Source organism: Phlebotomus papatasi, chromosome 1, assembly GCF_024763615.1.
Source record: "Phlebotomus papatasi isolate M1 chromosome 1, Ppap_2.1, whole genome shotgun sequence".
In the NCBI taxonomy this organism is placed as follows: Eukaryota; Metazoa; Arthropoda; class Insecta; order Diptera; family Psychodidae; genus Phlebotomus; species Phlebotomus papatasi.
Window position 1 is genome coordinate 57,166,238 of NC_077222.1, and position 18,338 is coordinate 57,184,575.

General features: G+C 34.2%; 1 protein-coding gene across 3 annotated transcripts in view; it reads right to left on the reverse strand.

Moving 5' to 3' along the window:
• LOC129807895 (A disintegrin and metalloproteinase with thrombospondin motifs 20) overlaps positions 1-18,338 on the reverse strand; it is a 135,483-nt gene that overhangs the window by 53,763 nt on the left and 63,382 nt on the right. For all 3 annotated transcript variants that reach the window (XM_055857513.1, XM_055857496.1, XM_055857504.1), the window contains 4 exons: positions 15,819-16,061; positions 12,813-12,955; positions 12,346-12,486; positions 281-458 (listed from right to left, as the gene is read on the reverse strand). In XM_055857513.1, the coding sequence (XP_055713488.1) occupies positions 281-458; positions 12,346-12,486; positions 12,813-12,955; positions 15,819-16,061 (705 nt within the window). The remainder of the gene's footprint in view (positions 1-280; positions 459-12,345; positions 12,487-12,812; positions 12,956-15,818; positions 16,062-18,338) is intronic.

The following is an 18,338-nucleotide window of genomic DNA, read 5'->3' on the forward strand; positions in this document are numbered from 1 at the left end:
ACTGATACGCCAATTGATTTATGGGATTCATTACTTATTTTGATATTATGTACGTTAATTCAATTTTACAATCAATGAAAACGTGCTATTCTTATAGGTTTTCCCTGAGTGCAAATTTAACTTTTGATGGTTTTTGTGCCTACACATAATTCACAATTTAATATTTTGTGCAATTGCACACTCCAGAGAATTATGGTACTGATTACATTATTAATTTATCCCATTAAACTTTATTTCATCGCAAAAGTGACTTGAGAAATAAAGTGATAAAAAAGCTCACCTCCAGCATTTTCAAATGCAGAATTGCTAGAATTCTCTTCCATGGATTCCAGTTCATCGTGAGGCCTGATGTTTATGGGCAATCTGTAGACAATATGAAGAATATTCTCATTTTCACTGGTGTACTTCTCCACGGGTTGTATGAAAAATGAGCCAGACGACGTCCTAATGTGTCCCCTCTGCAAAAATCCAGGCATTGCGCCAGAAAAACAGAAGATGAAGTAGTTAGTAATGAACATTCGGAAGAGACTAGAGAAAACAAAAATAATAGATAAACATCCCGTAAATCATGCGGGATTAGAGATTTGCTCTGGATAGCTGAAAAAGCAGCAAAATTTTCCCGCTAGAACGGAGAATCAATTTTGGGATATCCGTTTGATAAACGTGCTGTCTTGGAAGTTTTAAATTGGTCTGTATGTTTTTTCCTCTTCAATTTAACATTAGTGTGTTCGACTTTTGAATATTTTTGCACGTGGTGGACATAAATTTTCATCTCTTCTGCGAATTGACTAAGATTGCTATAGTTCATCTAATTATAAATTATGTCTCTGAAATGTATTTTGTGCTATTTTACATGAATCATCAACATAAATTGTACAATTGATTGACGATGGCATATTAATTGTTTGTGAATGTTGCTCTTGCATATCTTCTCACAAAGCTCATTCAAATAATACTGCTCTCGTTACAATATTAATACATTGTAAACCCACGCTTTTATTGAAGTTGAAAAAAAAAATTCTGCAAAATTCCTTCTCTCATCCATTTAATGCATAAAACTGTTTACACTTCATTAGTGTTTTCACATAAAATAATCGGAAGATTCTAAAGTTAGTTCATGAGCTTTCTCGTTATAATTTCAACTGAATTTTTCCACTCTATTTATCCTGAATACCCACAAACATTATCATAAGTGTTTCAACAAATTTTATTTTATTGCAAAAACCATTTTTTTTTCCACCAGCCAATTCAGGGACAAGGCCATGAGAAGATGAGCCTCGTCCAGAGGCAAGGAAAAAAATATAGCACGAGAGCTTAATTGAAATCTTGTCTCTTCCATTGCATTTAAAGTGCAATTTCAATTCAATTGCAACCTCCACAATGCAGCTTAAGAGAGTTCTCGCACGCCCATTCTCCTGCCTACTCTTAGCGTCTATAGTGAAATTTTCATCGAGATTTTGTGCATAACGATCAATCCGAAATACTGTGGCATATTTAAATTAATATCTGTCTCGACAGTCGCTCACACCTCAAATTGAGCGACAAAAAAACTTGATGAAAATCAGAACGTTGCTTAAATTACTTTGTCAGTTTTTTTCAGCATGAAGGAGTCTCTTCAGCAAAAAAAGCTGGGTGATCTGTTGAAGCAATTTATTTGCCTCCAACATGATGTCTTTTAATGTAGAGCAAGTGTCAGTGAAATTTATTTTCTAAATTGTTTAGATAGATTTTCAATTGAATAAATAGAACAAATATATTGAGCAGCTCCTGCTTAAGATGATCTCAGTACTAACATCGCTGCATATGTAAAGTTAATGGAAAGATAGAAAAATCAAAAAGTGCTTCAAGACACTGCTAGAGATTTAAAATTCCGCTATAGATTAATGCAATATAAAAAAATGCAAATTAATGACAACAATTACTTATTATCCTTAACTTAAATTTAATAGTAAACTTAAAGGGACAGATAATCCTAACCGGCTTATGTAGGTGAGATTCTTAACGTGAGCTAACTCGGAGTGCATGCAAATTCGATTTGATGCTGAAGTAGGGAGACGCCATTCAGTTATCTTGAATCAAATTCGTGAAATTATACAAGTTTTGTATTTGAACCAAAATGTCAAGGATTTGGATGAACTGACAGAAAAGTGTTATATGGGTGAAATGTAGACCAGAATGTTCTCTATAATTTTCCCATAGAACATGATCTCATCGATTACTCAGAAGCCAAGATAATCGACGCTGTTTGTTTCTGAACTCGTTTTTTCGACCAGAGCGCCCCAAGTGTTCATTTGTTGAACTTCAACTAAATCAAAGAATTGTTGTATTTTGCGGGACTTTCCATTTAAACCCCTATTTTAAGTGTCTTGGTGGAGTAGAGGCAGTCAAATTGGCATCTGAGTGATTTCAAAGCGTTATTATGGGAAAAATCAATTTTTTCACACTTAAACGGCAAAATCGGAGTGATAGCGTAGTCTGAGCGGAAAATGATGTACGGACGAAATGTAGAGACAAATGTGCTCTACAATTATGTTGAAGTAATCATCAAAATCGGTTCAGCGACAGTCGAGATAATTGAGGTTATGTGATATTGAAATTGGTTTTTCGACTGTGGCGCCCCTGGTGTTGGTCCCACGAAGTTCAAATATTCTAGAAAGTTGTAGCATTTGGTGAGATCTTTCGTTTAAGCCCTCATTCATCAAAATCGGTCACATAGAACCGGAGATATGATTTTTTGAATTTCGTGAACTTTGACCCCTCATATCTCCGGTTCTATTGAAACCACAGCGCACATACGCACCATTTTGGAAACGTCCTAGACTGGACTACAACATACTAAAATTTCATTAACTTGCACAATGCCGTTTTTGAGAAAAGTGACTTTGAATTTCGATGAATTTTGACGCTATCACAGCGCCACCTGTGGTGACTTTTTAAACTTCCATCTGAAAGTGCTCATCGAGACGAAACCAAAAAGGTAAAATTTAGGTCGCTATGTTAATTAGAACCGGAGATAGAGGCCGGTCAATGTTCGAACTTTGACCCCTTATAGCTCGGGTCAGGGGTTATGGATCGACTTAAGGTTTTTTTTTGTTTGATAGGTATAATCAACAGCTACAACATACTAAATTTTCAGCCCGATGCACAATGGAATTTTTGAGTTATTTAACTTTTAAGATTTAAAAATTTTCTTTTTAAAAAAAGCGCCCCTAGCGGTGGTTTTATGAACTTGCGATGTTAGAAGGAGAAGTGGCATTTCACGAGAGCTTTCCAAAAAGCCCTCACTTTTTAAATTCTGACAATTAGAACCGGAGTTATGGCCTTTTTAAGAAATTTTTTTTGGACCCTTATAGCTCGGGTCAGGGGGGTCGGGGGGCCTTAAGTTTGGTATTGATGGAAAGCTCTAAGGCCCAGCTATAACATACTAAAATTTGAGTCCGCTGAATGCCATAGGGGCGGAGCTATTGAGAAAACAAAAAAAGGGGGGTCTTCAAAATGGCGGAAGGAGGGGTGGGGGGTGGGGGGTCAATGCACCATGTTGCAATTTTCATACGATATATAACCTTTGCCGAAAACCGCAAGTCGATATCTTTTTTAGTTTAGGAGCTATTAAGCTCCAAAGAGCGGCCGGCCGGCCGGCCGGCCGGCCGGGAACGTAAATTAGCCACATATATATTCGTGATCAGGAAGTGCTGAAACACATTTTGGCCAAATTTGAGGTCGATCGGACGACATGAAATTTTGTTAGGATTATAGTAGGTGAGATTGTTAAGAATCTCACCTAATATTTATGAGATTTTCGAGCTTCTTATGCAGCAGTATTAGTACTAAAGTCGTTACATTTGAAAATAACTTTAAGATTCACATTTGACTTAAAGGTTCTTACAAAATTTTGCGAAATTGTCATTTTAACTGAGACTATTGATTAAACTTTAGGGACGTTTATGCCTTATCAAAAAAAGTGACAATTAACAACCTCAAAAAGATTTAAATTAGGGTAAGTGTGCCAAATTCCGACCAGCTTGCAATTCCGGCCACCTTTTGTGTTTCTCAAATTTCCATGAATTTTTAATTTTTACATACTCTAGGGATTATACAATGCAAAAAAATAACAAAAAATAACAAACGAGATGACGTGAAAAAGACTTTGGGAGAATTCCCGAAAGGCAAGGATCTATGAGAATGAAGGTGGTCGAAATAGGCCACCAAAGCTATGTCTACATATTTATTCATTCTAAAATGTATTAAGAATTATTTTAGAGCAAATAAAAACGGTAAACTGTCTACAAGGTTCCAAACAACACTCCTTAAGAAAAAGGAATAAAAAAAATCAATTTGTATTAAAAATATTACATTTCAAACTTGAGACTTTGGCACTTGCATGCAACTATGCGGAAATTTGGCACACTTACCCTATTTCATTTTTTGTAAATTTTTAAGTCGAATTAAAAACGATTAATTTTATTCAATATTTTCAGCCAGTTGAAGCCATATGAAGTTGTCCAACTCTCTGAATGCTATTTAACTTTTTGGAATATATTTTCCCTTTTCCAAAATTAAAGGTATTTTTGAATCTTCTTGTGCTTCATATAGTTTATCCTGTCTCTATAATAATTCTATAATATTTTCTGTAGTTTAACAAAAAGCACAATCTCGGACACAGTTTCTCGAAATTTCTTGTAGGGGAAAGTGGGGCACCTTTGAAATTAGAATTTTTCTTTTATTTTTAAGTGGAACTGAGCCATATCATACTCTAATTTAGCTTCTCAATCTGTTTGTGCACCTAAATTTTATCACGATAAAACTCAATTTTATTTAAGAATAGATGAAAAATACCAATTTTAATGGTACCCCACTTTCAAAAGTGCCCCACCTCCCCCTACTGCGGGTAATCTTTCAAAATGCTCATTTCTACACACGTTTTTTTTGTTTCTTTGGCATTGTACAACCTCGGAAAAAAATAAACTAAAAATTTATGGAATTTTAAGTAAAATAAGAAGTGTCCGATATTGTAAGCTGTCCGTAATTTGGCACAGTTTCTCTAAATAAATCTGTGTCAAAAGCATAATTTTACATAACTTTCTAGTTTTATATTTAAAAATTAAATTTTATATTAGCGTGGTTTTTTTTTAATAATCTCAGCTTTAGTTTTCTTTCGCAATATTTGTAATAGAATTTGTAAAAAAAAAAACAAAACTGCAGTTCCTTTTATCATCCTTATAACTACCAGCTATACCTGACAAAAATTGCATTCTCGGGTAAGTAGAAGCAACGATTAATAAAATTTCATGACCAAGGGATCCCCAACAAACAGCCAAAGAGTGTGCAATTGTTTGCCTTGGTAAATGCACCGAAAAACACATGCAAACATGCCCAATGTTTATTTTAAACTATGTAGATTTTCACGAGGTGATTAAGTAATTTTCATGGAGAATGTTTAACAATTGTTCTGTTAATGTGCGTCGTACGCAGGGAGTCAATGGTGTGTTTCTTTTCCTTCTGTTCTGCCTTGTTATCGCTGATGTTGCACAATTTCTTTCAACCATCAGCACTAACAGAAATATGGTTTGTGCCTTTCGGTTGTAAATTGAGAGTCAAGAGGTTCGCGTAATTTTTATGAGTAACTCAGAGGCATCGTAAATTGACGCTAAATGGACCCTGCGGAGGAAATAGAAAATGACCCTGCACGTATAGCAGTCATTTGACGAGAGATATACCTTTTTCCATGGAAAGGAAAAAATAGTTAGAGCCAAAAGGTAATTGAACCAATAACTCAATTGTTGAGAATAATTTGAAGAAAGGAAGTAATTTGCATTTGATCTCATAGTGAATGGTATGCGTCATATGCGTCCGAAAAAAAACACATAATTCATTCATTTCAACCTTCTTCGGTGCTGATAATGGGCCGATTCCACATCGACACGCTTCATCAGTTAAATTTATGTTTCGCAGCTTAATTTCATAATCTCTCTGCTTCACATAAAAATAGTAAATGGGATGCGAGCAAAGGAGGAAGTCGAGTATATAGTCACTCCGAGGCGGCAAATCCACTTTGCAGTGGCCAGTTGTCTTCCATGGAGAACACACAGTGGTTAGGAAATTCATTAATAGATATCTTTATGATGTCTATAAATAATAATCGCAGACATTTATTGCCTTCACTCTCGCGATTTCTCATCCCATTCTTCGCCTCCCTTCGTTACACGCCCCATGATGTCCTTCGGAAACAATAGTTCAATGAAATTCAACATTGATATCGATGCAATTAAATGGTCATTTTAACTGAACAACTCACGCTTAAAGAGAATTTACAATCATTAAGTAGTAATTAGCCGAAGCTTTACATTTCCGAAAGCAAATTTGTATCTTTCAACTCATTGGCTTTTCTAGGTTTTTTTGGCACTCATATAGATCTAACGCCCGAATATATGATCGCATATTTAATCAAGTGCATAAATTGAAAATTAACGAATCAACGAAATGAATCAACCAAAGGATCTAAACTTTTATGAGGATTAGAATACGCGAGATAAATCAAGAATCTAACCTAATAGCTCTAATATGCATAACGGTTAAAGTTGAAATATTAAAATCATCTGATACGGTAAGTTCCAAAATTAAAAAGAAACAAAAGAATAGGATAAGATTAATAATGTAGGGTAAATTGGTACAAGTTGGACAATGATACAAGTTGGACAGAGCTTTTTTCTTGATAAATTTAGTACTTCATTTCTATTTGTATATTTTTAATACTTTAGTTTTATAATTTGGTTCCTTGTGCTTAAAAACAAATTTTGTACTGTATTTATCAAGAAAAAATCCCTGTCCAACTTATACCGGCGAATTGTCAACTTGTAACACGATGTCCAACTTGTATCACTTACCCTATCTATTAACAAAAAAGTTAACCCTCTAACGGGTAAGACCGCCTCTAGGCGGTCTTCACAAAAATCACATTTACAGCGACAATAAAGGTTTTATTTATTTAAAAGTGCAATAGGGTCCTCGGTAATAGTCTTATAAACATCTCTTGAAAGTTTGAACTCATTTTGACTCTTCGTTTAGTTGCTATTCTCAGTTTTGTGTGACAGGTCAGAGAAAAAGCAACAAAAAATATTTGTGCAAAAAAACTCATTTCCAATTTCCATAAAAATACCGATTTAAGGCTATCTGACTAAAATGAATTTATTTTTTACTGAAAGATGTCATTCTACTTTGTATATTTTATTTAAAAAAAATTGAAAAAACTAAAAATGTGAATTTTAGAAGCAAAGAGTTTCAAAAATTTTTTATATTTTCTCACCTAGCGCCTAAACTAAAAGAGATAATGAAGAATGGATGGTTTTTTCGACTTTATTGGATCATAATTATCCTATAAAACATTGTTTTAGAACTTTTTTTCGCATATTAAAGAAAACATCGTTAGAGGGTTAATTAAAAGTCATAATATTCTAACACCGGGAAAAACAGTTACACATGATTTGAACAAGATAACAGAAAAAAACAAAAATGTTTAAGAAAAATCTTAAGATAACTTTGGAAAGGAAAAACTTTTTATGAGAGCAAAATTATTTAACTGATCTTTATTTAATTTATGGGGATTAGATCGGCTTGTGAAGAAACTGGGGCTCACTTTGGACTATCAATGAGCGACTATATCCCTAACAAGTTCTGACTCTACGATGACCCTCGGGCAAGAAAGACATTGTTTCCCCTATATTGGTTTAGAAATATTTATTTTATATAAACATTTATTAACGTGTAGCAAAGTCACCCCTCCTGAACGTCCAGTCTCTGCACCAAACGGAACTCAAGTTTATAACCGCGAGTGTTGAGCCAGAGATCTCTCTGTTCAAGAAGTGATGTTCTAACTTCTAACTAATAACACCACGAGATCACCAAGGGGGAAAATTGTCTTCTTTTGAACATCAGAACAAACTGTCTTCTTCTGAACATTCTTTTGAACTCAATAGAATTACCACTTAAAAATGGTTAAATATTTGAATATTTTAAAAATTTAAACTTTAAATATTTGAACTTAAAATGCGATTATACATTCAGGCATAAAGGGGTATTGCAAATTGTGCATATCTGTTCAGTAGAGAAACCACATCAATGTCGTTTTGAGAAGAAGCAGCAATTATATTTAATATCTTCCCAATACGCACAATTTCCCATGGCTACTGATCTCTTGGGCAATGAAATGAGTAAAGCAAAAAGACAAGTTATGGGATTAATTTGTATGTTTTAAAATAAAACTGATAAACTTTATCTTATTACTAAATTGAAATTTTTCACTGCCTCGCGCCAAAGTGGCTGATTGTCATTAAATTGAATGGAATGGACCTTGAAGCTAATACTCTGCGTATATATAATTTTGAGTAAATCTGTATAAATTACACATGATCACTGAAGCTGACTATTGAAAAGATAGAATTTATTTTCAGTCAAAATTTTCTTTTCAATTCCTTCTTCCGTGTCTCTTTTCGGAAAAGTTACAATATTGCCTAAAAGAATATATTTTTATAAGAAATTGAAACAATCAAAATAAGATTATCACTGTCAGTGTGATCCTGAACATTGAGATTCATTTGTAAAATAATAAACAAAACACAGTGCAAAAGAAAACACAAATTATCCTTTTACATTTTCCCTGGCTCTTTGCTTCAGAGATATTGGTCATGTTTATTTAATCTTCATCCAATAAAAGCTAATAGATTTCCTCTATTTCGGTTTAGGTAGTGAGGAATGCACATAATTTGGAATACGTCTTCTTACGAGTGTAATTAGTTTTATAAATACATGCCATGATATATCTCAAACTGTTAAAAAAAAACAAGTATACAGTAGTTTAGACTTGGCCAAGCGTCTGGATCTTGCAATCGAAACATGAAAAGACAATTTTTTTTTTTACTAATATTGTAAGCTCTCGTGACGCGAAAACAGTTCTTCTTATGAGAAAGTAAAAGTGAGATAATTCTGTTTTACGATATCATCGACCTGAGAAATAATTTGTTAGACAGCACGTGTTGTTCTGTCTACGTCTTGAGAACCAAGAATAGAAAAATCTTGAAGGTAAATGGCATCACTAAAAAAAATTACTCAAATCCCACCTGTGCTAATTTACACTTCAAATGCATCAGACGATTGTAACATATGCAACAGTGATCAATCATTCAAAATTATTGTTTTAAGATTAATTACTCTTCTGCAGAATTTTCCTCACTATATATTTCTTAACTAATTTTTCAAGGAAAAAATTGCAAATGCTTGAGAGATATGATTGGAGGAGTGTTTCATTGCCAAGAACCTTTAGTAGAAGCACAAATGATACGTCTGGCGTAAAAGAAAAGACTTCAATATACTTATTTGTCGGATAGAATGCGAGGAATTCCCATTATATTTGACGTCAAAGTGGACAATTCACAAAAACATACGCCTATGAGAAAATTAATTGCCCAATATCCACGGAGGAATTCTCATGTAGAAATTCCTGAGTGTGAAGAAAAGACTACTATTTGGGATAGGATTGGACTACCTAAATGTAAATCAGTTGAGAGAAAATCTTTACCTCCAGACACTCACAACACGGGCTCGTAGAAAAAATAAGCACATTGAGCTAAATTAAAATACGGAAAAGAAGTCTTTTGATTTTTTTTCTTATACTTCACTCACTATCTCTCTTTCTCCTTCATGTGTGGATGTGATTTCAATTGCGGCGAAATATTCAGGTGAGGATCAAAGAGAACGTCTAGCATTTATTTATGTAAATATCACCACGATCCCGAAAACTCTTACAAACCCCTTCTCCCATTTCTTCACCATCTGATCCTATATATTGATTTTTTCTTCACTCTCCTTTATTTTACTGCTCGAACATCATGGAGAGAGCGATATATAAATCATCAATTTTGAGTTATATACAATTCAACTCTTTATCTCCGTAAGGATCATTATTTTGGAAGAATTTTCGAAATTTCAAAATTCGTGTTCGTGACGTCACGTAATCCGCGTCAGCCTGACCGTTACCAGAGCTACAGACTAAATGACTGGAAATAGCTACTTCGGGATTTCGGATTTTTTTTTTAAGTTTCGGCCTTCATAAAAATTACCTTCACCTCTCTCCCTTCCCCTTTCAAAAGGGTGTCATCTAAAATCCTGAAAGCTAAAATCTTGAACGTTAAAATTCCAAAAAGCCATAATCTTGAGAGGGCCAAAATCCCGAAAAGCGAAACTCCCGAAAGCTAAAATCCCGAAAACCAAAATCTCAAATATCAATATCCCAAAAGTCAATAATTTCCCACGACACTGAAAATTTCCCTTTGCCTCCAGTCAGTGTACGGATGTAATCGTGGGAGTAGCTATGACACTTTTAAGAATTCGGGATTTTGGCTTTCGGGATTTTGGCCTATTCGGGATTTTGGCTTTTGGGATTTTGGCGTTCGGGATTTTGGCTTTCGGGATTTTGACTTTCGGGATTTTGACCGGGACTCGTTTTATTAGTCCCGGAAATCTGTGAGATTTTTTTAACTTCATTTATATACGAAAATGCCTTTGAATACAGGGAAGTCGGACCGGAGTTCCTGACAAATCTCAACAAGCGGTTTTAATCAGGTCATCAATTGTAATTCGATTTTATTACCTGAGAATTACTATTTTATCGTAAGTTGTTTGTACATTTTCCATGTAATTAAAGAGATAACTAATAATTCAATTAAAGTTAATAGTGAACCACAAACAATAAAAAAATATATAATGAGGAGGTAACTTATGAGAATGAAGATCTCCCTTACGTTTTGCACCCCCAAACAATTTTATTATTATAATATAGGCAAATAATGCAAAAACCTGAAATACTTCTTTTAAGATAGAGCATATAAGTCGCAAATTCGAGCATTTCACACAGCAGGGATGCTTTGCCATCGTCTTTTTTCACCTATTTTCTTCTGGCTATCTTCTATTTTCATTTTCACTGCTACACGCTACTCTTCTTTGCATATAAATCTAATTTTGCAGCAGTGGCATTCACATACTGATTAAATAATTGTAATCTTTGTAGCAATATTGCAAAATTTAAATTATGGGGTAAGATTTTTAATATTGAATATCATTTCTAAATCTTTACAAAATTTCATGATCTCTTATTTAACTCAAACTATGTTAAAGTTTTTGTTGCTACTCCCTGATTTCAAATAAAATTCGACAGCTCAGAATATAAAACGAGTAACTCGCAAATAGCTAACTTTACATACGAGCGATTTCAAGCTAAAATTTTACATGCTGGATGTAAGATTTTTAATATTTGAAACCCAATTTATAATTTTATGAATAATTAACTTTCCGATATAATATTCACAGGGAAGGTAGCGGATATATAGGTATACGCGAAAAGCGAAAAAAATAAATTTTGCAAAAAATTTATTTTTCGATTTATATTCTGACAAGCCGAATTGTTCTTGATTGGACAATCAAGTGATTTAGCAAAATGTGAAAGTCATTCAAGATAGACATTTTTTGGACTACTCCTATTTGATCATCCTAAGGATCCTATGTAATTTTAATAAAAAAATACTGAGCCATATACGCTAATCATTACCAAAGTTATTTTACACAACTACACAAATAACAAATTACCCGAGTGAATATACCTATCAACCAGTGAAAATAGCCAACAATTAAACTGAAACTTTTCTGTTCTCGTCCAGTCTTTGCACCAGAATAGCCTGGCTAGAAGCAGAGTGAGGGCAATAAAACATGATTTTAATTCTCTAATTTCTGCGGCCACATGGAATGCGGAGGCGTTTCGCACACTTTCTGTCTGAAATCAATGTACGAACGAGGTAAAAATTAGGTCAAGGATGCCAAAATTACATGTGCAAAAAGGAGAAGTGTTCTGACCAAAAGAAGCAGGAAGTATATTTGAGATTTTCATTGTTCGCTCACAAACAAATCGCTTACAAACTAAGAGATCTTTTTCTTCTTACAACAACATTGTAAATTTACATTTTGTTATATCATAAAATCCTGCAATATTTTGGTCATAAAGAGTGGCAATATATGAGATTGCATCCAGCTATCTCATAGCAATTTGTAGCATTTTGTATTGCATGTTAATTTTAATGTTGAACCAGTCAGTCTCGCGTGAAGAGCGCTACAAATTGTCTATGTTGATTCGATATTGTATTTATCTGGGCGAGAATAATTGTGAATGCAAGGTATTTGCTAACATATTTTCGTGTGCAAAAATAAACATTATTGTCATAGGAATTCAAATAATTCCTCAAATGTTGTTTTATTTAACTAGGGAATTTATATATGCAAAAGTAAAGACATGGATATACTCACCATTCCGTCACAGAGGTTTACAGACACAAAAGATTTTTCATCACCACGGATATGACCCCGATAGAAGCATCCCTGCAGTGTTTCGTGATCCTTATGATCTGCCTTCCGTCTTAGTGTCTCATTGGGCCAAATATGTGTCACCTGTGACAAGAAAATCATGAATCAATTGGGGAAGAAGTGCACATTACATGCGCTGCATCCAACACTATACAACTGGTTTCCAATGAATGGGAAGCCCAAAGCACTTCATTCATCAAAATTTTGCATTCATTACGTGAGTGCCTGGCTAGAATAAATCACTGAGTCACACTATCAGATTGTATACCAGAGTTCCCTCACACTTGGGAGCAATTTATTGGCAAGTGAATGGCCACAGATAGGTGATGATAACGTGCCACTGAATGTCGAATAATAAAACTAATGAATTGGCCTCCAGAGACAGTCACTTTTGCTTTCAGCAGACTCACCTTTAGGTCATTGTGAATGAAATTGGCAGCTTGGTAGAGGATTAAATGCATATGAAGACCAAAAGCATCGATCTCATACTGTGGATGTGGGTCCCATATTCGACTCGATTTGTTACGAAAGTGCCCGGTGATTCGATGATTTTCTACAATGATTAAATTCTGTTAGAACTAGGTTTTTCACTCGCTCGCAATCTTTTTTTTTTTTAGAAAACAATATTATAACGTCTCGATATCGGCTCCCTAACTACTTAGATTTTATATTTTCTGTTTTGTTCTTTCATCGATTTTTTTAGTTTTACAATTACCGATTAACCCATTCAGTCAATGTACCAGAAATACTTGAGATAGAATATTCATATTTTGGGATTTGTTTCCTACAGATAAATAGATGATTTTTAAAAAAAAAAAAATTACCTATTATGGGGGCGCGGGAAGCCCCTATCAAACACACGTCTTAACGGTCACTGAATTTAAATTCTGTGTATTAATTCATTACAAACTCTGTTGCTTTACGGCGTTATCACACTTGCACATTAAAATTTTAATGTGATTCACATTAATTGTCGCTGTGAGCGTCCAAATATGTTATTTGTGTCTTTGAGTCACTTAATATTTGGGGTTTTTCTATTTATTGACAAATAAGTGGACTTGGCCTGCAAGAATAAGTTTAAATTTACCTAAAGCATAAATATTTTTCACATTAAAAAATTAAAGAGGAAATCGCATTAATTTTTCGCATTAATGCTATAAATCAATTTATATCAAATTTTGTGGGCCAAGTCTACCTTTTTATCAACAAATCGATCAAATTTTGGATATAAAATGATTCAAACACACAAATTACACATTTGGACTCTCACCAGCGACAATTAATGTGAATAATATTAAAATTTTAATGTGCAAGTGTGATAACACAGTTAGACAGAGTAACTAAGAAAAGAAATTGGCAACTAGAAATTTTAACAAATTCGACGGGATGTCGTATTTTCCGTCCGTCATTTTGGGCAAAAATTTTTCATGACCTTCCGTGAAGTAAGAAAACAATAACAAAATGTATTTTATCTCTGTCGGAGTATTTTTCCCAAGTAATTGAAGAACTAAAGTTAGTAAAAATTCATTCCTGACAGCAATTCGGACAAAAATTGTCCAGGAATAAATCATTTAAAATCACTCAATTTGCGTATGATGTATAATGCCATGGTAAGGAATGGGTTAAACATTTAGTAGAAGCCAAACATCTCTAGGCATATCAATTTGAAGAAATCGCTAAATCCTCCTTAGATCAACATTCCTTCAAGACTTTTTAACTTATTCATTACGATATCTCTCTTTTCCGACATTCCCAAAAAATTAAAATTTAATTAAATTAGATCGTATTCCATTCAATTCAATTCAATGACAGAAATGCCCTTGAATTACTCCTTTTTATAATTATTCAATGTGGAAGGTAATGTTCTTCAAAATTGTGTTTTTCCAAACGACTTTGGGTAAGATTGGATTCGTTAGAAAGGTCTTCTAGTCCTTAATAAAACTTTAATCGATATTAACACTAAACCTCCCAAGACCAGTAAAACTTACCGGTTTCAAAACTTTCTAAAATTAACCCTTTAACGACGAGACACTTTCTACGGACTGAAAATTAATAATAAAAATTAAACTGAGAAACATAATCAATGATAAGTCTTACATCTAACCTTGGAAAGTCCAACAGAGTCTGATTCGGTGTATTTTGTGCTTCTATGAACGATAGGGACAAAAATAGCCCAAAAATTGAAGTAATTTTTCTGACAATACCAATGAATAATATTTTTCGCTTTAATGAAAAATATTACGTATGAGTATTGTAGTTTTTATTGCCAAAAGGGTTTTTCTTAAAAAAAAATTGGAAGTATAAAAAAATAAATAAAATCAATTATGAATTTGAGAATTTAAAAATTCGCCATTTTTTAGCTTAAATATTTACTACATAGGGGAAACTGGGGCACCACCAAACACGGGGTAGCACCAAACACTGTGATTTTTTAATCAGATATTCAACTTCTGATGACAAAACCTGTAGAAATTTTTAGAAATTATGGGGAAGCTTGTCCACTAAAGAAATGGTAGAGATAGTCCAAATAGTATAGAAATAAAAATTAGTGTTTGGTGCTACCCCGTGTTTGGTGGTGCCCCAGTTTCCCCTAGTAAATGTAAATAGCTAGAGACTTGCAAAAAATATTCCTTCAACCTTCTACTTTACAATTATGTGCAGACATAAGAAAAAAAATAACTTTAAGTAGTCAGGAAAAATTATTTTCTTTTTGGGACACCGGTGTTCCAATCGTCCTTAAAGGGTAACACATATTTAAACGGTAAAATGTCACTGTCAAACTTAAGGATTTTCTTAAGATATGCATGCAATATATTTTTCATTGTTTTTCCTCCTTTTCGCGAAAAAATTGTTGAGTATTTTACCTACCGCGGTCTGTCATTTGACCGAACGCGCTAGGAAAAACGACCAAAACCGGTTGGTAGGTTTAGTGTTAACTCTTTCGGGAACGCAGCATATACTGCAAACCTATTCAACGATTTTTTAATCAAAAATATATTAGCTCAGGAATTAATTGAGGTCATTCAAAAAATTCCTATATAAGGACATCTTTATAGTTTGTACTCATCTATAAGATTGGGATTTTTTATCAATTCTAAAACGTTTAAAAAAAATATTTTTCTCAGAATGTCCATTTTTTCTTTTGGTAGTCAGAGTCCCAAAAGACATGAAATTATTAATTTAAAAAGTTTTAACTGGCGAGATCGAGCGCTCTGCGAATTTTCCTTCACCATTGGGTTTATTCCATCAATTCTTGATTGAATTAAGTCATTTAAATTGGCTTCTCTGACTCCTTGTCACTATCTAACCAAATGCATTGATGCTGTCTAACAACTCTATCTCTGTCCCATATCAGACACTTTACGAGATGTCCAACTCCAACCCGCATAAATTAAGATTAAAATAGTCCTACTCACCTAAGTTACTTGTTGCAGTCTCTTGATTCTTGGACTCGTACAGCAGATCATCTGCATGGAGGGGTTGTGTGTGAATTTTCGATGGTTTCACATACTCCACATTGCTCATTGGAATATTTTCGTAATCGAAATGCGACAAGTCGATGTCGGGCGGATGCCGTGGAGGCGATTCCTCCGTCGAGTCCAAACTGGATGGCGATGTAGTTGATGATGATGATGGTAAATGATGATGATTAGAGGAGTCTTTAAGAGCAGGAAAAAAATAATCAAAAAAAAATATAAATCAACAAGTCTGCAATAACGTTAAAATTAATTGAATTATGCACCTCCGCGAGTCTTGCATGACAGCACTAAATTTATTGAGTATTCATAAGATTGGTTAACGTGCAAAAAGAACCTCCTTTCCCACACAAACTACACATACCACCAAATGTATTTATGATAATGTTTGATTGACATAATTACTAGTTTCGTATAGTTGGTACTAAACGTTCAATTATCGCTATCGTCATGTCCATCTGTCTTGTATTACAATGCTCCGTGGAGCGAGTCTTCGCGCGTGAAGGGAATCATAAAACTTCTCATTATTATGTACATTTCCAGTAATTATACACTTTTTTTTATTGTTATTTGCCATTAATTGTTGATTGCGGCCAATTGGAGCCCCCCTCCCTCCTCTTAGAAGGCTTCTCACTGAAGGGACAACTAACTTGAATTGACCATTGATGTGCAAAGGGAATGTTGCAACACCCATAAAATTTTTATACTATTTATGCATCAATTGCCTGGAATTTTATGTGGGAAAAACTTCAGTCCAATGAGTTATGACCAAGAGCACAATTGAGGACATGAATTGCTCAAGATTAATTAGCTTAAAATGTCAAGTTTTGATTCTAGTATTGTTAGTACGATTGCCAAAGAGCTCTTCTACCTTCCATTCAAATAAATGGGCAACCGTTGGATCACGAAACATGTGTCGAAGATTGCATTGAACACACTTTATAGATTTTTCATTTTAAAACAGTGCCTAATATTTTTCAAGAGTGTGCTTATAAACACACCCATATAATCTTTACATTGTCGAACTTTGCAACTTGGAAAAAATCTCGATAAACAGAGAATAGAGATAATACGAAGCGTATATTAAATTTACAAAAAGCAAATTTCAGAAAAATTACGTCTCGTGTTATTGATCCGTTTATTTGTCAAAGATCTCGAAGTTAAACGGTTAAAGATAGCGACTACAGGTATTTAAGAGAACAATTTTTATCTATTTCTTCTTCTTTTATTTGAGATAAGAATTAATATAGAAAGAAAAGGGATATACAACCAATGAATGAGAAAAAAAGAGGGTGCGATTAACTTTTTTCCTCATAACTTTAACACTTTTTAGGTGTAAAAATATACAGTAGAGTCTTCTAAATTCGAACGCTCGGGGGGTATTTTTGACATTTCTCACCTCCCAAATTCGAACGATTTTTTCAAAACTAACGAAATTTTTGTGAGATTGAATTGTACTTTGAATCAAATTTTCGTACTTTTTCACAAGTTTTAGTGGTAACATACTTCCTTTTCATTTTATACGATCATAATGTATGTAAACATTCAGGAAGAAGCACATAAATATGATTTGCATTCATCCAGAATACGAACTTTTTAACATAACCTCACACAATTGACATTTTGAATCCAAACGTCGTTCGAATTTGAGAGATTCAGATTTGAGAGACTCTACTGCAAACGTGAGCATAACGGCTTTTTTCCGCATTTTTGAATTTCTCTTATCCAAGTGGCCTTTTCCATCCAGTGGCATTGGAAATGTCACTGGAAATCTGGCGCAATTGCGCGTCAAGTGTCACATAACCTCAATAAAGTGTGTAAATTGTTTCAACTGCGTGGAATAGCCCCATTTTTGGTTGTCAGGTAGGTCAGAGTGGATAAAAATAGGTGCAGAAACCAAGTTCTAGTGCCCCACATGTGAAAAGAAAACTCAATTTCAGATTGAGACATGATTTCGAGCATGTCCAGGAAGGTGGATGAAGAGACTGCTGCAGGAGCTCCATCACACAAAAACGTGGTTGTAGAGGATGTACTGCAGTTCCGAGGAGTGTTTTTCATCCCGGAGAAGCTCAAATGAGGCGTCCAGGTGTAGCTACAATTAAAATTCTACCATCCACGGTAAAATATTTGGGACTAGGAAACTCCCTCATTTGGATATGAAAACACCACGGCTTGAGGGACAAGGATCTACTGGTGTTTGTTCCTTGCCTGAGAGAGGTCTTACAGACTCGAGAGAATCCTGCCTGCATTCAGCAAAAGGAGATTTTGGAAATTGCCGGGAAGAAGCGACTCCGGAAAACATGTCATCTCAAAACACTGAGAGAAAAAATTGCAAAATTTCACAATGCAACAAATTGACAACTTTTTTCTATCTTAGAGATCTCATATGGTATGTTTGATAGAGTCGAGTCCCCTGATTAAGAATATGGTTTTAGTTTTGTTCAAACACGTCTCGTTTTT